Source organism: Haemaphysalis longicornis, unplaced genomic scaffold, assembly GCF_048455015.1.
Source record: "Haemaphysalis longicornis isolate Haplotype H1 unplaced genomic scaffold, Haemaphysalis longicornis Haplotype H1 scaffold_10, whole genome shotgun sequence".
In the NCBI taxonomy this organism is placed as follows: domain Eukaryota; kingdom Metazoa; phylum Arthropoda; class Arachnida; order Ixodida; family Ixodidae; genus Haemaphysalis; species Haemaphysalis longicornis.
In genome coordinates, this window is record NW_027526204.1 from 141,678,431 (window position 1) to 141,701,955 (window position 23,525).

The 23,525-nt window shown below is 48.3% G+C and overlaps 1 protein-coding gene across 1 annotated transcript; it reads left to right on the forward strand.

Moving 5' to 3' along the window:
• The first annotated feature begins 1,107 nt into the window (after nt 1–1,107).
• Nucleotides 1,108–4,401, forward strand: LOC144157974 (membrane metallo-endopeptidase-like 1). Its single transcript, XM_077688678.1, has 2 exons — nt 1,108–1,263; nt 3,534–4,401. The coding sequence occupies exons 1-2, from the start codon at nt 1,108–1,110 to the stop codon at nt 3,897–3,899; spliced, it is 522 nt and encodes a 173-aa protein (XP_077544804.1). The 3' UTR covers nt 3,900–4,401.
• The last annotated feature ends 19,124 nt before the right edge of the window (nt 4,402–23,525 follow it).

Consider the following 23,525-nt stretch of genomic DNA (forward strand, 5'->3'; position numbering starts at 1 on the left):
TTTCCGCCACCTGGGGATCTTTAAAGGGCCTATGAAAACAAAATACAAGTTTGTTTTATTCGAAAGTTTCGTGTTTTATAGTGCGCCCAGCGCTTGTCTGGATGCAAACGATGTTTTATTCACTGAGAAATAAATTTTTATTTTCCTGCTAAATCGTGCGTTTTCGTGGTCTGCAATGACATCACAGGAACAGACCGTTCTGCAGCCGATTGCGAAGCCTAGTTTGTGGCGCCACCATACCGCGGCAAGCCGTTTTCTGCCTTTGGTTTGTTTTGACCGTATTTAAATCTGGCTTGCTTTTGTTTAATCGTTTCGCGAAACATAGTGCTCGCTCGACAAATATGGTCACGTAAGACACCGTTGCTTGTGTCGGTCTGCCAGTGTCGTCTGAGACAACCCCAAAGCCACGCAGTCCTGTGCAGCTAAACCAAGCATAGTGCACGCAGTACCAACAGCAGTACGCATCGGTACTTCTATGTTTACGTGTGCTTTCGTAACTTTCACTGCTTGTCCCGCCATTCTTACTGCTTTAAAAAATGTGCCCTAAATGTAATCGCTAATAGCTTGTCCGTCAAGCTTATAAGCTCTGCCGAATTTGCGTTTGCTTTTGCCGGCCTCGGCCAATTTCAGAGATGGATGGTATCACATCATAGGCTCTGTTGCGGGAAATGAGCGAGTGGGTCGCATGGTCATTCCCTTTTTTCCTAATTATATAGCTTATTGGAGCGAAGTTTACGTTAAAAGTGTTGTTAGTATGATATTATAACGAGGCAGTCTTTAGAATGAAACAAACATGTGTTTTCTCTTCATGGCCCCTTTAACGCGCGCCGGAATCTCGACACACGGACGTTTTCACTTTTCGTCTCAATCAGAAAAGAGGCCGCAGCGGCCGAAAATGCAACCCCCGTCAACGCCTTAGTCACCGTGTCGGGTACGTTCGATCGTAGTTATCCCATTCTCAACTATAGCAATGCTAGGCGGATATGTGCGTGTCTGTATCGGTGAGACAAACGAACCCTGTGCTCCAGTATCAGTGTATACCTTCCCAGCATGATCGATATGGCTCCTCGAGTGCGCTTTTTGTCCCCGCCTAAAATGGTGGCAGGCATGTACGAAGCCATCGACGTCCGCGGCGCCACCATCAACGTGCGCGGCATGCCCGAGACGTGGTGGAGCAGCGAGTCGCTGGTCCGCTACCGGCAGCAGCAGAAGTGCTTCACGCAGGACTACATCGAGAACATCCAGCGCTTCGGAACGTTCCAGGTCAGCACGGGCATGCAGGACCGCAGATAATGTTGGCGTCATCAAAAAGTACACTCATGCGCAGTTCTTGAGGGGGGCTCACTTGTTAAAATTCCTGTTGGGCTTACTTCATGACCCACGGGCCTAAAAACCATCGTGCACCAATACGAAAAGCTTTACAAATCAACATTCATAACTGCCTAGTTTGCTTATTTTAGAGGTATGTCACTTCTGTACCGAAATGAAAATATTAAACTCTTGCTTGCTAGACAGCTAGCGCCACCTAGTGAAAACTGGATAAACCAACATACGTTTCTCGCTTATTTTTTATCTCAGTAAATAAGTGCTATATTTCTAAAATAAGCAATCTATGCGGTTAGGAACATCGCTATGAATGTGTAAAACCGGTCTTATCGGTACACCATGCTTTTTATTCCCGCGGGTCCTGAATTAGTAAGACCAGAGTCCTTCAATGCTTCTCTGGTCATGAAACTCCCGGCCAAGTTTCGTACGGGGACAAAGGCTACCGCGAGTGGCGCCACCACAGATCGGAGGGCATCGGGCGGCCGCCGCTGCTCCGTAGCCAGACCGGCAGGCAGGAACGCAGTAGCAGCATGCCCGTTCGCACCAAATTTTTTCGCCACTCAAAAAATGATAAGTCCATTTGAGCTGCCCACGACACGTAAAGCGAAAGCGCACTGCTGATAAGGCGGCGAGCGTCTGTTTTATCTTACTCTGTGGTCCATTCCCTGCCAAACGCGCTCTGACCACGCCCCCGGTTGCCCTCCGATCAACACCAGCGCCGCGGCGCGGCAGCGTACGAAGCTCTCCCATAGCGTGACGGCGAAGTTTCACGACCAGAAAGGCATTGAAGGACTCTGGTAAGACACATAGGAACGTGATCAGGTGAGTTCCCGCAGGCCTAGGCACCTGTGTATGCGGCCACGGGCATGAATTGAATCTGATATAAACGCGGTGCTGCCGCTGGTTGGCGGCCTTGAAGGGAGACTGAAATCAGTTATAGACACTGTCTCAATACAGCGCCTAGTACACTTCGGTGCCTCTTTAGGAGTATGCGGAACTTACTCATGCTCGCTATTTTGCCCGATTTGTGTTTCGCTGGTTTCCTTGCTCACTTCGTCGACTCTGTCACTGCATGCCCTCGCGCCGGCCTCGCACAGCGGAAACGCGCCGGCGCTCGGCCGCTGGCGTCACCCTCCTCCAAGGCGCATGCGCAACGCTCCGCTCTAGAGACTTCACCCGCTTCACCATATCGCCCAACCCGAGAAACAGTACCGATCGTGACGTCAGAGCAAATGGGTGGCTTCCCAGTTTTGCACAGTCACGCGTCGTTTTGTGAAAGTGACGCCCGAGGCAAGTTCACTAAGAAAGAGTGATAAAACTTGCCCACTTATAGTTTTTAACAAAACTCGTAATTCAATTTGCTCCAGGAGTCACGGGGCCTGTTTACTTCAGCAAAGGCTTTTACAGATTTAGAATACCGACAGCAATTTAAAATTCTAGTTTAATGTCCTCATATTAAACATCAATGCTTGTATAGGCCCTGTTGATGAGGCAGCGGGCTTGCCGTCGCCGCGTCAGCGGCCTTAGCAGGCACAGCCTTCCAGTTCAAAACATTCGACAAATCACGTTAGCAGCTTTCCCCTCAAAAGATGTGTGACACACCTTAATTCGCAGCTACTAATGCGCAGCGTTCTTTGGCTGCTTTACCTACTACCTCGATATCTGTCTGGTTTATTAGCTGTACACAATCTGGGCTCTACGGCACCGGGCGGCACCATCTGCCACAGCCACGGTTAGCGTATACATACGCACGAACGCACGCGCGCACACACACAGACACGTAAGTACTTACCGGACGCAGAAAGGCAGAAAGAGACAGGCATACAGACGGACGGACGGACAGGCAGAGAAACGAGGACACACATACATACATACATACATACATACATACATACATACATACATACATACATACATACATACATACATACATACAGACAGACAGACAGACAGACAGACAGACGGGCGGACGGACGGACAGACAGACAGACACAGAGAGGCAGGCAGGCAGAGACAGACGAAAATATGGACGGACAGACAGACACACTGACGGACGGACAGACAGAGATACGAGGACACAGACAGACAGACAGAGGATTAGTATGCAGGGATCCTTGTCTCCGTGTGCTTGTGAGCCACTAGCTGTTGATTCTCCGTGGCCAGGGAACACTCTCCACACTCCAGAACCGGCTTCTCGGTCCTCGCAGGAGTCTCCGATGGCGCCCTTTCTGCGCAGCTCGATGGCGGAGATCGCGTCGGTGCAGCCCACGTTCGAAGCGTACGTGCGGGCCCTCGTGGCGCCCCACTCGATGCAGCGGAACTTCCGCATCCCGGGCCTGCCCGACCTGACCCCCGAGATGCTCTTCTTCGTCAACTTCGCCGTCAGCCACTGCGACCCGATCGCCACCCGCGGACTATCCATACTCGACAGGCGACAGATCAAGTACCGCATCGCGCTGCCCTCGTCGCTCAGGGTCAACATTCCGCTGCGGCACCTGGACACGTTCGCCGAAACCTTCTCCTGCGCCAAAGGAACCCACATGAACCCCGGCTACAAATGCAGGCTGTGGTAGGCGCCCCGCTCTTGCGCCGTGCCTCCAGAGGAACACTGGCTTGGCTTGTGTCGGCTAAGTTGGCTATGCTCGACGAAGGTACTCTTGGCAAGGGCACCACTGAGCGAGGTGGATTCGGGCAGATCCTTCGCTGCATGCGAGAATGATCTGGAGTAAGGTGAAACCTGAGAATGGGGCTGTTATCAGTTTGTTTCGAGTCGTGGCTTCTCTCTCCAGGACAGGAATGCCGCGATGGGAGAACACGGGAAGGGGCTTCTACTAACACGGTAACTGTGTACAGTTTTTGTATCGTGTAGCCGGGCTTCCGGTCTTCGTTTCGGCTGCGAAAGCCACCGAGGTCGCACTTATAAAGGAATTTATTTTCATCATGTCCCGATACAATGCTCAACACCTTTTATTGAACGTGCGCACCTGGTAGCTTCACCGCAGTGCGTGGAGTTTTGCAGTGAAGCATCATTCTCCCCCGTGGGCGACAGCAAGAATGCGGAAATCGTGCTGCGGTTCTGGGGAAACCACTACTGTCTTGTAGATTTGCGATATCTGAACAACGTGAAGCAGTACTTTTCGGCCCATATTAAAAGGCAGAAAAAAAACGGAATCATTAACTCAGTCTGCCACACACCAGTAGAGGTGTGCGCCGTGTCGGTTTTGACCGGCGGCGGCGTGGTGGTCGTTTTTTGTCGGCGGCGGCGGCGTCGGCGGCGCGGCGCCGGGTATTCATCGGCGGCGGCGCACGGCCAATTTTTGTTGGCGGCGGCGGCGCCGGCGGCGCCGAAACCGGAACCGCAAATTAAAAAAAGGCCAGCCATTAAAAAAATCGTTCCGCTACATCCAACGCGATTTGGACAACATTCAGCTGTGGTGTCACAAGCGGCACATGTCATTAAACCTGAAAAAAACCTGTACACATGTGTTTTACGAAGAAAAGAAATGCCTCGAAAAATTTTTACGCTATAGACGGGTACTCGTTGCAAACTGTTGGTGAATTTAAGTATCTAGGTGTTTTCCTTACTCCGGCACTGTGCTGGCATCTGCATGTTGATTTTTATAGCTTCAAAAGCCTGTCGCATGTTTTCATTTCATTCTGAACTGAGAAGTCTGTCGAAATGTTCACTTTCAAGTTTTCATTTCTGCGTAGAAACACCAAAGAGTTCCCCCAAACCTACGTGAGAACGGTATTGAAATATGCATGTACTGCGTGGGACCCGCCCACAACAATGGACGGGTCCCACAACAATGCACAGTCTTCACAATGTCACGGCAGTTGACCAGCAAATCGTGGAGTCTTGGGACGCTTCCAAATCCGTCCTTGATGACCAAGTTGTGTAGGCCGTGCCCAACACACAGGTGATGTTCCGTGCATGCGAGACTCGCTGCGCGCTTCATGTTCGAGCCGGCGTCAGTGACTGCACAAACTTCCTTTCCCACCATGTTGAATTCTTCGAGGCACCTTTGAAACTCATTCATGATGGCAGCGCCTGTATGCCTCTCGGTCATGTGTCTCGTGCTCAGGGTCAACGATACGAGCTCGAAGTTCTCTGAAATAAAAACAGCAACCATGACAACCTAAAACAGCGTGGTCAGAAAAAGATCTAAGAAATCTAAATCAAGAAATCTAAATGTGAACTCTGAACTCTAGACGGGCGTCCTGATGTACGGTCGCGAAAACGGCAGCCGGTCTCGCGAGCACAACAGCTGAGGAGCGCACTGCACGGTATTAAGTCTCACAAATTTCACAATTCCTACGAGGCGCCAGCCAACGGTTCAGTTACTTAGAGAAACAAAGGAGCGCTACTTACGATTCGAAAGGCTTTGAGTCTTCCTTCTTTGAGGAGTTGGTCAAGCAGCTCTTGCAGTAGTAGTCCGTTCCAACTGTCTTCTGCTATCCCCCCGTGATGTATGCTAGGCGTCCAAAATGTTTCCAAACAAAACTAGACTTCCCCTTCGAATGCAAAGGAACAATCCGAAAACTTCCAATCGGCATCTTAAACACATCGGGGCCAGGAATTTCTTCCTCGCAACAAGTTGCAGATATGTCGCCGATTCCATCCGCAACCTCAGTACACGCGACCGTCAAGCCGTCATTCCGGCGTTTCGAGGCCGTGGCTACCGTAGCAGAGGCCGCTGCTTCTCGTTGCGCCATTTTGCGCGCGAAAGAGTAGTTAGGCAATCCCACGTTGCTCTGGCTAGAGACGACACGCATGCGCAGATGAGCGGAGAGCAGGGTTGCTTTTGTTTTCTGTTGCTTCATTATTCTCCTACGTGACATTGAAAAATGCCCGAGGCATGAAAAAAAATTTGAACAAAACACGAAATCTCAAACAAAGCTGGATTAATTTTTAAAAGTCATTTTTATTCTATATACGTAAATGCCGCGCCGATCACGCCGAAACAATACGTCGGCGGCGGCGGCGGCGGCGCGCCGATCAGTTAGTGTCGGCGGCGGCGGCGCGGCCAGAACAGTCGGCGGCGGCGCGCCGACGTCTCGGCGCACACCTCTACACACCAGTCGAACTCTACCATTCGGTGTGGAAACCTAGCGCCATCTGTCTTCGCATTATAAAACTTGGCAAATTTTCAATGGCCGAATGCAGCTACATCGCCGCATGGCGCTGCTTTCGAAAGTGCGGCTCTAACCGAGGATTAGTGTTTCAAAGGTACACTCAAGCAAGTTGTGATCATCGTCCAATTACCTTACCTGATCACGGTATAGAATGCGTAGGCAATGTTGCGGGCTTTTCATGCCCATTTATAGGCACCTTTTAACGATAAAAGTGCGTTCGAAGTGCCTTTGCCTCGCACCATCCTCCCTGCCTACTTTCTTACATTTTCTACAACGATTCACTGACAAGCTCGCGCGACAAACTTTAGCAGACTAACTTCAACATCAGTAGGTTCCAGAAAAATGCCCTGTGTCAAAAATTGAAGCACCTCCCTAAACATCGTTGCCGTAATAACTTTCTACCCATTATTTATATGGTTGTTTAGATCTAAAACAGCACATGGCGTAAATTTAAATTGTAAATGTAAATTGTGCTAAATCGCCCGTTCCTTTTTAGGCTTTTTATAGAGAGTCCCACAGTTGGTTGTTCATGTTGTTGTTGTTGTTGTTGTTGCTGCTGCTGCTGCTGCTGCTGCTGCTGCTGCTACTGCTGCTGCTGCTGCTGTTGCAGTTGTTGTCATCGTCGTCGTTGTTTTTGTTGCTGTTGTTGTTGTTATTGTTGTTGTTGTTGTTGTCGTCGTCGTCGTCATCGTTGTTGTAAAGCCAAAGCTCGCACTCGTTGATGATAATGGAACTTTTTGTTTATGCTGTCTTGAATGTTGACGTGCCGGCTGAGAATGCCATACGCTACCGAACTTCCCCATTCAAGTTTCGCGCTCGGCGCATTCTCGTTGAACGTGCCTTTAAACGACGCTAGATGGCAGACAGGTTCCACGACCCATTCGCTCTCCTTGAATCCGCTGCCGGCCGTGAAACACGGGAAAGCGCATTGAAGACCGCTGAAGCGCTGAAGTATCTGTGGTAGCGCTCTAGTTTTGCTTGCCGCACGTCGCTGCTTTTCATTTCGTTGCTATTCTTCAGATGGGTCACCGAAGTGCGGAGTTTGCACAAGACATATATTCCTTTTATTTCCGAAACTATCACGGTACTGCGCCTCACCACCAAGGCAGCCTAACTGTTGTATCGCAAAATATATCTAAAATAAAATATCGCACAAACGTTGATATCCATGTAATTTGAGGGAGAGGGGGTCGCAAGATGTTTATTTGACCTAAAAAGCAACACCCGCGCGATTTCCCAGCTGAGATTATTTTGCGTTGTCAATTACGTTGTTATTCATTGCAATCAGCTGAGGGCGTCCCTGAAGTGACTGAATTGACTCGTTTTTCCTACGGAACAACGTGATCGAAACACTTGGTATTCTTCGTCGGTTCATAAGGAAAAATCGCAGCCTTCCGATGCAGCTGTTCCACAGCCTCCCGGGTGTCCCATCTGATTCTTCTGCTTGCGACATTACCCCCCCCCCCCCCCCCCCCCTTCCTGCGCATCTTATAAAGCATGCGAGATATAATGACTCCTGGCAAACTCACGCGAATATCTCAGCATCTCTGTCGTTTTTAGTACTTTTAGGAGTCGCCTATAGAAGCGGCATTCTGATTCCAGTTAAGATCTGACCGACTGGAAAGGGAGGTGATATTTTTTTCGCGGTCATTGGATAGTACTATTCTCATGAGCAATGCGGTGAGGCGAGTCTTGGTTTGGTCTTTTTATTGTCGTCCTTTGCTTTTCTCCTAGACGATCGCCAACATGCATCTATTAAGGCGTTATTTTTTTTTATTCTCATTTCATTTTTTTCGCTCCTCCATTGTCCAGCGTAATTAATATGTTGCTCCCTTTTATATTTCAACAATCGTAAACTAGACTTCTCCGTGGATTTTTAAAGGTCTTGTAAAACAAGTGCCAGCTGCCATATATGCCATGTAAATGGCATCTTTTCACAATACGAATTAATGTTCCACAAACTAAACTCGGTACAGTTGAACCACGTTTTAACGAAGTAGTATCTGGACATGAAATTAGTTTGTTATAACCGATATTCGTTGTAACAGTAGAGGCTAAATTCGGCTGTAACGAATCGACAATCTGGCTCCCGCAAAAATACTTGATACAGATACGCATCTTTTTAGGCTTCGAATCCACTATAAACAAGGTAACGCTTACCTTTCTCATTGTTGCATATCAACTTCAATGACCCGGAACATGAGTACGTGAAATAACAACAGAACAAAGTTCACTTGACAAAACAGGCCTGCGTCCTTATTTTTTTGATGAAGGATGTCTGGTGCATACTCACAGCGCTGAGCACGATGAAGTTTTCCACAGTGTCTACGAACGAAGGACCTTTACACTCCTGCAGTATCGGACGACGGGTTTATTTTTTTTTCAGTAGCCTCGCAGACTCCTAACAAATACTTCTTCGTTATATCCGATGTCCGGCGCGGCTTTCACGGTTTCAGTTTCGTTATAAAAGAATAACTGTCATTGAAATGAAGCGGGACCGACCAAAGTTGTATTTAGTTCACTATAGCCGGTAATTCGCTATATCAGTGTTCGTAATAACAAGGTTCAACTGTAATACATTTTTTTAGGGGTAAGGAGGTAGGAAAATACCTCAAGACCTACTGCCATCTCCTAAATTTTCTGTAAGCGTTAACACCGGGCCAAGACGCGCCGCTTACCTCTAAAAACTAGTTCGACGTGTAAATGCAAGCCTACTTCTGAAGGATATGAGGACCTCAGAAACAAGTGCTTGCAGGGCTTTCATTGCCTTGGGGATAGAGAGAATATGTGTGTGTGTGTGTGTGTGTGTGTGTGAGAGAGAGAGAGAGAGAGAGAGAGAGAGAGAGAGAGAGAGAGAGAGAGAGAGAGAGAGAGAGAGAGAGAGAGAGAGAGAGAGAGAGAGAGAGAGAGAGAGAGAGAGAGATAACATTAGCTAGAAAGTGAGAGTGCAACCCTAGTCCGGTAAATCCGCAGCTCAGGAAAGGAACAGGGGGAAAGGGGTGTTTGGGATGCGAATTCCCAAACGCTTCCCTCCACAGCGGCCCTCGTGACATGTGCCTTCACGCAATACAGAACGCCAAATAAACGAGGTCGTAGGGTTGCGCCACGAATGTAAAAGCGACCTAAAGCCTATAAAACCACCATTTATAACAAAAACAAAACGAAGATTTCAGTTCTAGCGCGATAAAAAATTTGAGTTTAGAAAAAAAATTGAAGTAGACCCTCTGAGGTTCGAACCCACGCCCTCAGGGAAAGAACCCAGAACTCTACCTCGAGAACACAGAGCTTTATTCTTTCTTTATTACCTGCTCGGTACAACAACCCAAAACAAAGGGGCATGCATACAAACACTTCAGGGTAAAAGAAAAAACACCAATCGATACACTTTGGTCGGTGCGATTATGTTAAAAGAGTCTCTCATGGTTACGATGGTGTCTAGTGTGTGCACCCAGCTGGGTTGCTCTTTTCCTAGTTTGAATACACCTCAGTGAAATAATCCTTAGCAGGCCGTTCATTTGGATTTGCATGCCTGACATCCATACGGGGTTTCCATAGGCTGTGCTGGCTCTGGAGGGAAGAAAACGATGATAACATAGGCATAGGGTGGGAAACTTTTAAATAATAGGGGAAAATAGATGCCATTGAACGAGCTGCAGTATTAAGGCGCAAAAACAAGGAAAAAGAAAATGAACTTCTTTCTGAACTTAATTTTCTGCTGAGCGCACAAAACACGCTAATGGAAAACAACGCCAGCTAGATAAATCAGGTAAATGCAGAGTTGGAGCTTATGGATGCTGAGAAATATAATGGGGCATAATAAGAGTCCGCGCAGAAAAGTTGTGGCCTGGTGAAAGGCCAACAAAACGTGCCTTGTGTTTAACGGAACAAAATACGCGACTCAAACTGAGATTAAAGCGATTAAGTACGATGGTAGCGTTGCGAGTAATAGCGTGACCATCAAGCGTGATTTTTGTAAGCATTATCGCGACCTGTTAGGGAGGAAGCGTGATTTCGAAGACGGTTTTAGGCACCACTTTTTGCAGCCGATGCCAAAGCTAGATTCTGAAATCATAACGACACTGGAAGAGCCCCTAACAGTCGCATGAATAGAGCAAGCCATCGATGAATTAGGCCCAGGAAAGACACCCGGTCTGGACGGCGTCGGAGCTAGCTTCTACACGACCTTTAAGACGGATCTGGCGATTGTACTTTACCGTGTTATTGCGCAAGGGCACGAAAGGAATAGATTGCCACCACTTTTTTGTGCATCACACGCGGTATAATTCTAAAGTCTGATTACCCCGCCAAACTTCTATCAGTAAAGGGCTACCGGCCTATTAGTCTGACAAATGTGGACTATAAGGTGTACATCAAAGTACTGGGGAGAAGAATGCAGGGCATAATAACAACTATCGTGGGGCCCCGCCAAACATGTGGAGTACTGGGACGATCAATAATGACCAATATACACGTTGCTATAAGCATCTATAGAATGTGTGGATGCCTTTGGAGGGAGAGTGCCTACTTTACAGTTAGAATGGGAAAACGCTTTTGATTGCGTCTCGCGTGCTATTTTGTTTGAAATCTTTGAACATGTAAACATTGGCACAGTCGTGGGTTAGAATCAGCTACTCTCAGAGCATCCCAAGTATTATCGTCGACAAAAGGCTCAGTGAAAGAATTGCGATCCGATCTTCGATCAGGCAAGGTTCACGTCTGCTTTTCGCTATATACTTGGGGCCATTCTGTCTATGTAATCTAAATAGTCATAACGTTCGATGATACAAGTTGCATTCACGCCCGTGTGTTCGAGATCTCGACGCACGTTAAAGATGCCAAGTTGGTCAAAATCATTCCGGATCCCTCCACTAAGGCACGCCTCATCGCCTGTGCAGCGTCGGCGCGGTAGACCTCATAATCAAAATCTACAAGTTGAATTCAACTGAGGTCAAAATCCTGGCCTATGCCAACGATGTGCGGTTATCTGTGAAGACAAACAAAGCACCAGCGCGGATATGCAAAAGTATAAAATGTTCGGCACGCGTGTTTGTAGCCTCATAAATTGGGGCAAATGCATTGGATTTTGGCATGGTGACTGGGAGGGCCCGGAAGAAACGTTTAAAAACGTCCCGTGGACCAGCACGCCTTCCAAATACCTGGGCGTGCCATTAGATAAGTACAGGGACACAAATAGTAATTGCCGGGGCTGGGGAAATTGAACGCGTCCGGAAAAAAGACAATGAAGTGGGGTGGGCGTGAGTTGTCCATGGTCACCGGAGGATAGTGCGTGCAATGTGTTCTTAGCTGCCAAGTTATGGTATGTGCTTCAGGTTCTGCGTATTACACGTACCAGCAATAAAAGGCTCTACAGAGCATTTGCAGTTTTTGTCTGGGGAGCGCATGAGTCGCTCAAATATGTTTCTTCCCGTGGAGTGTGGTGGCTGAGCTTAGTGCATTTATTTCTGAAACGAGTCGTTTCACGGTTCCTGTTCCTGAGAGACCAGAGAGACAAATTTATACGAACAATGACTCAAGTAAGAAAGCGAGACGCACTGCCCGATTTGCAAGTGGTGTACGAAGGTGTGGTTCACACGGGTTTCTGCGCGAGGTGGTGTGGTCATACCATTTTTCTTATAAAGGCATGGTTTTCACTTGAGTACCTCAGCAGTGTACCACGTAGAAAATTGTATAAAAACGTCATCGAAATTTAATTTCCGGTTCCAGTCTAGCGACCCATATTCATTGCGGGCTCGGCAAGAAATGTCATAAAGCGGGTTAAAAAGATGCCGGTTAAGCTATCCGCTAAATGTTTCTTTTTCCAACTGCACACCGGGACACTGCCGGTGAAACCATGGCTGCAAGAAAATAAAAGGGTTTTTTTTTTTTTTTTTTTTTGTGCCCTGGGACGTCAACCGTTCGTTTTGTCATAAGCCGGAAACAGTTGAACACATTTTCTTGGATTGTTCCGATGCTGTGTTCCATTGGTATATTCTCCAGCGAACGCTTAAGAAGGAATTACCGTTCACACCGTACGGCATACGTTTCTTGCCTCTCCAGGCCACAGAGCTCGAACGGCGGGATCGTTTTAGGACAGCTCAATATTCGAATAGCACGCGCAGTAGCACCACACAGGTCACGTGGGGCGCTGTGCAGCGTAGCATTTGGAAACACGCGGTAGGGATGGGTTGTGAGCCCATTCCAGAGTTATATGTTGGGGGGTGCCTAGCTGAGGACGGAATTTGCATAGAGCAGTGTACTTTGCGGGAAACAATAAATGCAGTGAAGCTGGGTGTACGTACGTCCCTGTTCGTATTTGTCGGAGTGTTATTTCAGGAGTTGCTGAGGGGTGGGTGAGGGCACGGGAACTTTTGTCTAATGGATCGGTAAAATTGAGTATTGCCCTGATAGGTAAGACGTGGTGAAGGTTCCGGGTAATGCCAAGAACGACTGGTTGGTTATACCAGAGTCATTTATTGTTGTTACAGAATGGTACATCACCAGAATATAGTCAATACAGAAAGGGGTCCCAGAGTAATAGACTCTAGTTATATATATTTCGGCAGAATGGCACCTCGTCTGGACTTATCGTTACGCCGAAGCTCCAGATGGTGTTGTGGAAAAATTTGTCCACTTACCATGGGGCGTGTCCGCTGGAAATCTGTTCACCCCATCACTAGAGTAGCAGCACACTGGAGAATCGGGGCCACGGCGCATGCTCGAGACTCAAATCCAGTCACGCGATTGTGTTCTGTTCTGTACTTAGCGCAGTAGCATGGCGGTTTTCCGTTGTGTTATAAATCAATATTTCTGTTTCACGGCATTATCATTGTCGGAGTTACTGTTCTTTAGTTGACACGTAGCGCTCAGCCACTGTGCATTTGAAAGCACTGCTTCGTATCATTGTCTTGGTCACTGTCCTTGCTCTCTCCCGAACTGAGTGACCCAAGACAATCAGCCGGGGGATGGTATTTCCCTAATTATCCGTGCGCCCGGTTGTCTAGGCGAGCCTGTTGCCATCCATCTCGTGTTATGAGTTGCGTGCCGTTTCCCATTAGGGCGACTCGACATCTGCGAATAAAATTATCCCCCCTACGAACGTCTTAGTCGACGCATCCGCTGACCACGCCCTATCGGCCACTGCATTACACCACAGTCCACTTGACCATCTGTGTACCGCGATTTACGCTGTGCTGTCCTCGTCGTGAAGCGGCGCTGTCTTCACGATGAGCTATATTTATGCGACCCGTATACAAAACTTCCCATGGTCCCTCAAAATGAAGACTGGCACGCCCCAAAATATTTCGGATTATCACGCGAAAGATACCAAAAGTAAAATATCGCATAAACTTTATATTTAAGCAAACTGGGACTCTGGTAGTCAGGTGAGGGGAGGGGGGTTCAGTACACTCCTTGGTGTATTTAGTTCGACCAGCTTCTTTTCTTTTGCTTATGTGTCAACACGTTCAGGTGTCACGTGGCACACACTGTTGTACAAACTTACGTTTCCAATTCATAGTTTTGTGAATGTTCATGAGGCCTTCAAAACTTCCGATTCCTGAACGATCCTCCAAGTGGGTAAGTGCCAAGAAGACAGGAATTTTGTCGCACCGCCGTCAACGTACGGTGTTAGTACAGACTGGCTGCTACTGCGGGCTGCTACTGGAGTTCAGTGGTCAAATCCCATCGCATCACTCGTGCGTTTATGTATTGACCCTTCAGAGCGGCTGATATTTTCCAGATCGGACAACAACAACAAGGACGACGATAACTATTTCGCCTTAAAAGAGCAAAAGTGCAGGCTGTTCTCAAATCGAGTAATCGGGTGTGAAAAAAAAAAAAATTGGTGCAGCTTGCACTACTGGTGCAAATCTGGAGAAACAGCAATGTTGGCGGCCCCTCTCCCTTCGTCGGAGACCCGGCTTTTGCACCTCACATAGATTTCCGAACTTTCTGCTGAAAGTTCTCGACGACTGGCAGGCCCGAATGGGTTTGTCCGCAGTTTTCCCATCTCTCACAAAGTGGACCGCGCCAGAACACGAGGCAAGCGGCTTTGCGATCTCTGCGTCTGTGCTCCCCTTCAGGCGCGAACGCATGTGAACTTGCGAGAGAGAACTGTACGCGAGAGATCACGCCACGAACGCAATACCGCCCCGAGATTAAGGTTTTAGCCGTGTCAGCTTCATGCAACTTGGCCCTCCGCCTCAAAATTTTGCCTACCCCTGGTGTATTGTTAAGAAAACGACCATCGCGCGTCGGTCTGTCGACTGTCGGACGTCCATCTTGTGGGAGGGCATGGTACTGCCTCGTACTGACAAACTACCAGGTACACGCCCACATTCACTTATGGCCCATAACTAAGTGGTGGGATTTAGGTAAAGAAGGTATAGTGCATTTGTTTGACGTGCATACCTGATGGGTCTTGGGAAGACGAACCTGGTAATCTCATGTTTTAAAAAGGCCTAATTTGCTTCATACCAACAAAATGTGCACATAACCATACGCGGGATTCTGCGTGGGTATGGGAAGAAAAGCTCCGCGCAATAACTGAATAAAATTTCCGTGTACCAGGACGAGTATATAAGCTTCCTTGGATGAATGCTTGCTTGCTTGCTTGCTTGCTTGCTTGCTTGCTTGCTTGCGGGCCTTCTAGCTCTATTCCTCTTTTTTCGCATTCGAAATCTTAGGGTGGAAGCCCCTTAGAGGCTGGGACTGTCGGCGTCTCCTGTCGTCGTAATTGTCGTCTCATGTAGTCACGGTAGTAAAACACGGGGAAACTGTCTTATGCCTCGGGCTAGAACGTAACGCGTGCTAAAAAAAACACCGGAACACTCGTTTACGCCTCGCGCTAGAACGATTCGTGCTTCAAAGATGCAAGACTTTTTCAGCAAAGCTGTATACCTCTATCCCCCAACGGTTTCATCTTCGTTGGCAAAAACGCCAATGCTCCAAGAATACACTTATACGCTGCACGCTTCGCCCCTCCCCAGGTTTCACGTTAGTGAAAATGGCCCGTTTTTTTTTTTGTTTTTTTTTTAACAGAGAGTTATTAACTGCCCCTTTTTATTCTCTTCCTGTTCATTCACGTTTAGGAAGAACAGCCAGTGGAACTACCTTCCCAGCTAGATTTGTTGACGGGCTAGTTGGTCTGATACTTGACCAACCATGAAAATTGCGCGGAACGACGACACCAAGTGTCGTCGTTCCGCGCAATCTTTTTGGCTGTTCAAGTACCTTCCCAGCATTTCCGAGTTCATGTTTATTCTGTCATTTTATCTGCGGTACAGTACAAAAGTGAAAGCGACATCAGCATGCAAACCCGTCTATTACGCTAACCCCGGCGATAAGATTTGGCACCTGCTTTTATATCTGACCTTGAAGTGAGCCCTGGCGCCCTTTAAATACACCGTGTGTTCCGGAGCGCCTCACTTTTGCCGGTAGAGACCCCGGCCAGGCAGCATATATAGTCTAGAGCGGCCGCCCGAGCAGTCCCCCCGTGTAATTACCGAGCCAATAAAGTTTGGGGCCGATCGTTACCGAAAGAGAAAAATGCTCGCACGAGGGGCGTCCGGGCGTGCGTTCGGGGCGGGCAGCAGCAGCAGCAGCCTGGCTGGCAGGCGGGCGTAGAATGGTCGACCAACCGACAACGGCTCGCCGGGCGGCGACGTCGACCTGTTTCCAGGGGCAAGGCGGCCGCGCTCTGCGCCGGATATGTGCCCGGTCCAAGGTCGTCCCGGCAGGGGCACGGCCCGCGTCTACCGCTATTTACGCCGTACACCGGGTGGGCCGGGCACGTAGGCACTTGAGGACACGGCCGCACAGGTCGCCAAAGAGGCTAGGTGGTGTGATATAAACACCCGTGAACACATGTTTAAAAAACAGAAGAGATTTTATTGGAAAGAAAAAGTACATTACTGATGTATAATTGACTGTTTGAGGTATATGTGTGCATGTTGCTCTAATAGAACGAGTAAAGAACATTCAAAATCGAAAATACAATTTTACATAATTACAATGTAGTTATGGCGTCGCTTGGGCATAAAGCCTGTGAATTGATTTTATTGATTGATTATTGAATTTAACGCGCCGACGCAATGCAGGCAATGAGCCGCGCCGTAGCGGAGGGCTCCGGATTAATTTTGACCATCTGGGGGATCTTTCGCGTGGGCCGAAATCTCGACCACACGGCCGTTTTCTTTTTTCGCCTCCATCAGAAAAGCGGTCGCCGCGGCCGGGAATCGAACCCGCGTCCTCGGGCTCGGCAGCACAACGCCTTATTCACTGAGCAATCGTGGCGGGTTGTGCGAATTGAGCTTTTTATGTGAGTACTTTGATCCATATGTGCGTTTGTAGACTGATGCTTTGTATAAATACGTAGGAAATGTACTACGATTGTGCAGTTTTTATTGTGTTCAAATTTGCGAACATCATTTTGTTGCTCGCACTGCGATTCGGGGAGCTGAGACAGACCCCTGTAAGGCCATTTGCGCCTTTAGTCCCAGCCTCCCCTGGACTTCGCCAGGAAAATCAAATCAAATCAGCTGTTGCGGTTAAAGTCTGTTTGCACTGTAGAACGCACGTGGAACAGGGGCTTGGGGCTGAAGACACAGGGTGATTCGAGTCGGCGCATGCGCCCAGCTTGCCGGTATTTATATTTTAATATGTGACGTATGACCCGACAAACCTGGGCAAGTTTTTCTGGCGGCGTTTTTTTTTTTTTTTTTAAGCTCAGGGGAGTTCAAGGACACCAGACAGTTGCAAGAAACGCCTGTTCAACACATGTGCGTTGATGAGGTGTCGATCAGGCGGACAGGTAGGACAAATACAGATACACAAACAAAAATTAAAGCGTTTTGTTAATTAATCGTATAAGGCGCTATTGTAAAAAAATAATGTGAAATTAATATTGGAGTCAGATTTCGTACCAAAGTCGAAATTAAAACGCGGCTTACAGTATGAGGTAGAGAAGCGTCTGCGGCTTGGTATGTTTACAAAAGAATTTATTGTTTACAAAATGGCTCGTGTTTAGTGCATGCTGCCAGGTGCACATTATTTTCATTTGCGTGTCCTTAGCTCCGTTTCCTTTTAAGAAAAACGTTTGAATATAGCTCCGCCAATCCCGCTTCCCCATTCATGGTCTGTAACATCACAAATCGCAGTTCGAACATTACTATCGTCTGGCGATATCCGTGTTGCTCCCACTTCTTGGCATTTTCAGGGGTATCGTGAGGTATTAGGTGAGTGTTGCTCACGCGAGTGTGTATTTGTACTAGCAGCCCTGTAATATACCGATACGGGCAAACTGGCTTTCACACTTTAACGATGGGCCTTTATATCCCTCTGCAACTTCTAATCCGCTTCCTATAGACAAGCCCGAAGCGTGAAGACAATTAGGGTGCCAAAACTTTTATTTTTTGTTCTTTCTCTCGCTGCACACACTAAAAAAACACACAAAAGGAATAGTGTGACCTCTCGTGCGGTGGCAAAAGAATTGTATGGATATGCCCCGCTGTTCCGAGCGGAGAAGCGCAGTGGCGGGGAGCGGGCGGCGGCAGAAAGGAACCGTGGCAGGAGGCAGCTGCAACAAAGAACAGGCGATCAGGGCGCGTCCGGTGCGCCGCACTGCTTCTTCTTCTTCTTCAAGGTGATCCGGGAAGGGGAGGGCGGCCACACCTAGGGTCACTGCTCTCACGTATGCGCTGACCTCTGACCCTCTTTACTGGCGGCTTCCTTGCCCTGCCGGTCCTGCCTTCCTGGGCGCTCCGGTCGACAGCCAGAGCCACGTGCACGCTTACATGACCCTACCGGAGTCACTAAATAAGCTACGCTTTATTTCGTGACAGCGGGCCCTACATATCAGGTCTCTCTCTGCAAGGCTGTAGCGGTTGTTACAGCCGATGTGTAGAGCTCAGGCTGTGCTGGGGCAGAACGGGCTTGTCATGTCAGCATACCTCGGCAAAGTTCTCACCCAAACTCACTCACAAATTTATTTTGGAATCGCCACTCACTCCTGCATATCTGCGCTCACTCGAACTCAAACTCACAGTAAGCGCAAAACTGAGAACTCACTCGGACTCAAAACTCAAAATGTACTCAAACTCAAAATGGACTCGAAACTCAAAATGTGCACAAAACTCAAAATGAACTCAGAACTCAGAATGGACTCAAATCTCACTCGGTCTCAGGCGCACTCAAACTCAGTCGGGCTCAAACTCACTCGGGCTCACTCGGCTCAAACTCACTCAAGTTCAAGCTCACCATGCCACACTAGCCTCATGCTCACTCAAACTCAAATTCACGCGTGAATTTGAGTGCAAATGAGTATGAGTAAGAGGACTCATGAGTGAGTCCGCCGGCCTCTGCACGTCAGAGGTCCGTGAAGATGAAGCTAACTCTGAATCGCAATAGCTGTATGCCGATGAAGATAACGTGAACTGCTAAAACACGCGCGACGCTAATTGCGTCTGATTTGTCAGAGTTGTCCGCGCCATTAATCTTTAGCAACCAAACAAGTATCCAAACCGGCTACGAGCCTACGATGCAGAATCTTTCTTTCTCACACGTCTCTTTCGCTTCCTTTCTAAAGTTGATTGGCTACCCTGAGCGCTTGTTTCTGTGTGCGTGTGTGCGTGTGCGCGTGTGCGTGTGTGTGTGTGTGTGTGTATGTGTGTGTGTGTGTTAACTAATTTTTTAACTTTTAATGAGTGAGGTAGTTATGTTCAATTAGTCAAAGAATTTTGTTAAATACCAAACACCTATTCCACACCATTTCAACTCCTACCCAGAAGGGTGTTCATTATTTCAACACCATTTTTCCCACAATGGTGTAAAGCTGCGAATTAGAGTGTTGGAAACTAAACAAGAGGGTGCGAAAGACCGCCAACTGAATAAAAGGGTGTAAAAGACCTCGAACTTTGGAGATACGTATATACCCTTTCAGACGCGTGTGAACTGAACATTTTCTACAAGCGGTTGGATGTTTTGTACCTCACGATGTTTAAAACAATATGAATTGGCATAAATTATTACCAGCGGAGCTGTGTAAGCTTGGTATATATGGCCTGGGCCGTCAGCAAAAGAATACCAAGAAAAACAACTGCGCCGCCTGTAAAGGCAGCACCGCCGCAGATGGGGTATTATGACAGTGAAGCCGACTTTTTGGCCTGTTCAAGTGCGAACACAAGGGGCACATGCGTATGCGTATGCGTGCCCCTTACAATACCATTTTAAGGGTACTATAGCCTTTCTGGGGTACTAAAACGCAAAAACAAAATTGGCGGAGCTTGCAACGCTGGTGCAAGGCTGGCGAAACAGCGGAACAGGGGTCGACCTAGCTTATTTTCCCCTTAGATCCGCTGTAGGTGTGGGGGGCACAGTTAGAACAGCTTTGTAATATCCGGCTAAACTTGGCTTCACCCCTCAGCACTTAGCAGCCTAGCAAGAACATCGCAAAACCTAACAAAACTTAGCAAAGCCTAGCAAAATTTAGCAACACTGGAAGAAGCTAGGTCGACCCCCAGCTCCGCTGCTTTCTTTCTTCTTTTTTGCAACTGAACACCATTTTCACACCATTTCAACACCCTATAAAAAACCAAGGGTGTTGCAGTCGGTCAACACTCTTTTCGGCGCACAAAAAGAGTGTAAAGTTACAAATTAGGGTGTTGGAACCTAAGAAAAGGGGCACAATGACCTTCCAACCCCCTTACTCCATTTATACTACACCTTTTCAGCCACAAGGGCGTAAAAATGTTTTGCGTACATATGTAGTCTTTTTAATTTTAAAAGTTTGAATGGACGCTTCACGGGCCAAAAGTAAACTTGGGCCATGAGGCACCGTATATGGAAATGAGCGATCATTGCAGACGAACAGTTTTTTTTTTTGAATATTTATTACGAGGTGGGGAGGAGGGTATGAGGGGATGTGTTGTACTTCCCACTGCAGTTATGCATGCTTGCATGGCCTTAATCAATCAACAGCTGAACACCTTTTCCCACACCCTCCCAACACCCTACCAAAAACCAAGGACGGTGAAGTTAGTCGACACCCTTCTAGGGCCGAAGCCCTTTAGGGACTCGGGCTGTCGGAGTACATGTCTTATTCTCCTGCGGTCACGGTACTAAAACACAGGCACACTCATTATACAACGCCTCGCGCTACAACGTAACGTGTACTAAAAGTGTGTAATGAATAAAGCCGGTTCAAGATAAACTAACATGATTATTAACTAACATTATTTAAAGATTTGAGCAACGCTCCTTGTCCGCTTAACCAATCGTCAAGCGCAAGTAGGAGCTGTTTGTAGACGAGCTATAATTTGTGTACCTGCCGGCTCTTGACGCTAGGCCTGATCGGGGATGGTCGGTCGAAGCAAGAAAAGGCATACGTTCCTGCTGCGCTCGCATTGATCCTTGCCACCATCTCGACACTGATTGGGTTTTTTTCTGTTTTTAGGGCAGCGCTGTTACCACTAGTCGCTGTGGCCTGATATGTGGATTGTAATACATTCTCTTTTCACACATCCCAAACTGAGCCAGATGGGGCATGCAAGTTGCTTGAGTCCGGTTCAACGCAAGAGAGGGCGCCACCGGCTCAGCAAGCGCGCGATTCCTCCTCTCACCGGTGCTCCTGCGGCGCCCAATCAGAGCGCGCCGTGTGGTAAGAGAGAGACTCAAAATCTTTGAATACACTTATACACTGCATGCTTCGCCCCTCCCCAGGTTTCACGTTAGTGGAGATGGCTTGGGATTTTTTCTGGGTAATACTGCGAAAATCATTTAGAATTTTTTTTTCACACAGAAAGGGTGTTGAGATTCACGCGAAAAAGGGTGGAAGGGCCTCGAAACACCCTTTTTCCACTTATGCTACACCCTTCTTGACCAAAAAGGGTGTAAAAAGGTTTACTGTGTGGGTCTTGGTTTTTTAAATGTTGTAGCTCTTTTTGTTTCACGACATCCTTGTTTGTAGTCCCCTTTTTGGCTTCGTTCTTTTTTCTTTCTTTTTTTCTGTGGGGGGGGGGGGGGGGGCAGTGGGACGTTGCGAATTGTGCCTTGCTCACGATGTTGTTGCTGGGTTGTGGGAAGGTCAGATTGCGTGAGAGCAGGGCGCTTGTGAGAGCGTGACAGGGCGGTCGCCGTATTGGAGCCGCGGGAGCTTTGCAGCTGTCGGTGGGAGCGTGAATGGAGAGAAGGGCGCCTTATGATGGGGGGGCGCTCTAGCAGGGGTGGCGCAGGAGAGCGCACCGGAGGGTGGAGGAAGGGGAGGCGACCTTTGCGAAGCTCGCAGGCAGTCCAACCACTCCCTACACTGCAGCCGTTGTGCTCTACCGGCGGCAATTGTAGACGCTATACCCCGGCGAGCTAGCGATGCTCTGAAAGCAGTATAAGAGACAAGTATTGCATGCGTGTATACCTGCGGATCAAACACCGCGAAATACAAACAGAATTGAAAGAACGCTCCGCAGTTGAAGAAGCCGTGGAGATAAAAAAAAATGGAAGACGGCGTTTTGGAGGCACTGTAAGTCAGGCGGATTATTCGTATTTCCTCCGATTTCATTTTTCTGTCTCTTCCTGCTTGATTTCTTCTCTTTTTCGCAGTTCTTTCACGCGCACTTCGGCAGGAGGCTGCCTTGATCACAGGGCGCACCCGATCCGCCCCCGCGCCTTCTCCCTCGCTCCGAATACATTTGTTATAGTACTGCACTCCTTTCCACCAGCCACTTTCATTTCCCATTTCTCGCCCAACAGGCGGCGGCCAAATGGCCGACTTTCACCATTGTCTACGGCACTTATTTTCTTGGACGTGTCGCCTCCTCGCTCCTACCCTGCTTCTCTCTCCCTTTTATCCGCGCTCGCCGCCTCTTTGCCGAGTCGTGCTTTAAACGCGTACACACGTCGCTTCGTTTTCGCTGAAATTTTGTTCCCTGTCATGTTTACTTTTCTCTCAATAATGTTTACTCGGTTTTCTTTTTTTCTGTCCGTGCAAGGCGTGTTCTGTAATAGTGTATACAGAAAGCCATAAGGTTTTCGCCGTCTAAGGGAGTCACTAATGCTGTCCTACTAATGCTATACGTAACGCATACTGAGTCTGCGCGAACAGCACAAGCCGCTCTTCTCTTTTCCCAACTGGGTCACATCGGCCGAAGCGCGTTCGGGGTTCCGCAAGGTCTTGCACTTTGCCTCTTTCTTTTCTTTTTCTTTTGTTGCGGTTTCTCCGTTCTTTTATTGAAGCGTCTACCTGAGAGGCGAAGATTTGCACTTGCTCACCGGCTTTCGATGTGAAAAGAGTACAACCCCTTGGCGGGGCGCTCTTTACTGCGCACGGACAGCCTGTAACGTTTTGAGATAACGTTGACGAAAGGCGTAGCAATGTAGTCGCGTTGCGTCACCTGTCGCCTTTCCGTTCACTATTGACCCGGCGTTCGGCATGACAAGAAGATTGGTTTAAAAAAAATGGAAAAATTGAAATTCTCCATCCTGTGCGCGGCTTCGCCAGTGTCGAACGGTAACGGTTGTTTCTATGAATGTTTTATTCTTTCTGTCTTATAAAACGAGCCGTGAAACGTTGAAGAATAAATGGCAGATGCAGCATAGAGACTGGCAAATCTTTTGTCAAAGCTCTATGCGCAGTTCCGCCCGCTGTGGTTGCCGATTCGTGACTGCATTGACGATTATCGAAACGGTCGCGTACAAATGGACCGCATCAATATATCTCTGCCGCGACCAATGGACACGGGTGGGGGCCTTTTGTATTCCTGACTTGTGTAGGTTGATTCGCGTGAACAGTGTTTCAAGTCGCAGATAACAATGGTCGTATCTCCAGAACACAGCCGCTGCCATACCTCCAAGTGATCGTAAGGTCTTCCACTGAATACTTCACCGAGTTTTCCTCTTTCATTACGCGTGCCGTGGTCACAAGCCTTGTTCAGGACGTCTTGCCTGTTTTCAAAGCACCTACCGATTTGTTTTGGTTCGAACAATGGCGCTATGTGGCTCAGCGTTTATACGCCTCGAGCGCGGCCTGTAGGGGCGCCACTGAAATCCCCCTAGCGGCCCGTTTCGAAAGCAGC

Coding starts and splice junctions, on each gene's coding strand:
- LOC144157974 (XM_077688678.1), top strand. CDS start 1,108: ATGTACGAAGCCATCGACGTCCGCGGCGCCACCATCAACGTGCGCGGC. Junction 1,264..3,533: donor AGCGCTTCGGAACGTTCCAG/GTCAGCACGGGC, acceptor CGGTCCTCGCAG/GAGTCTCCGATGGCGCCCTT.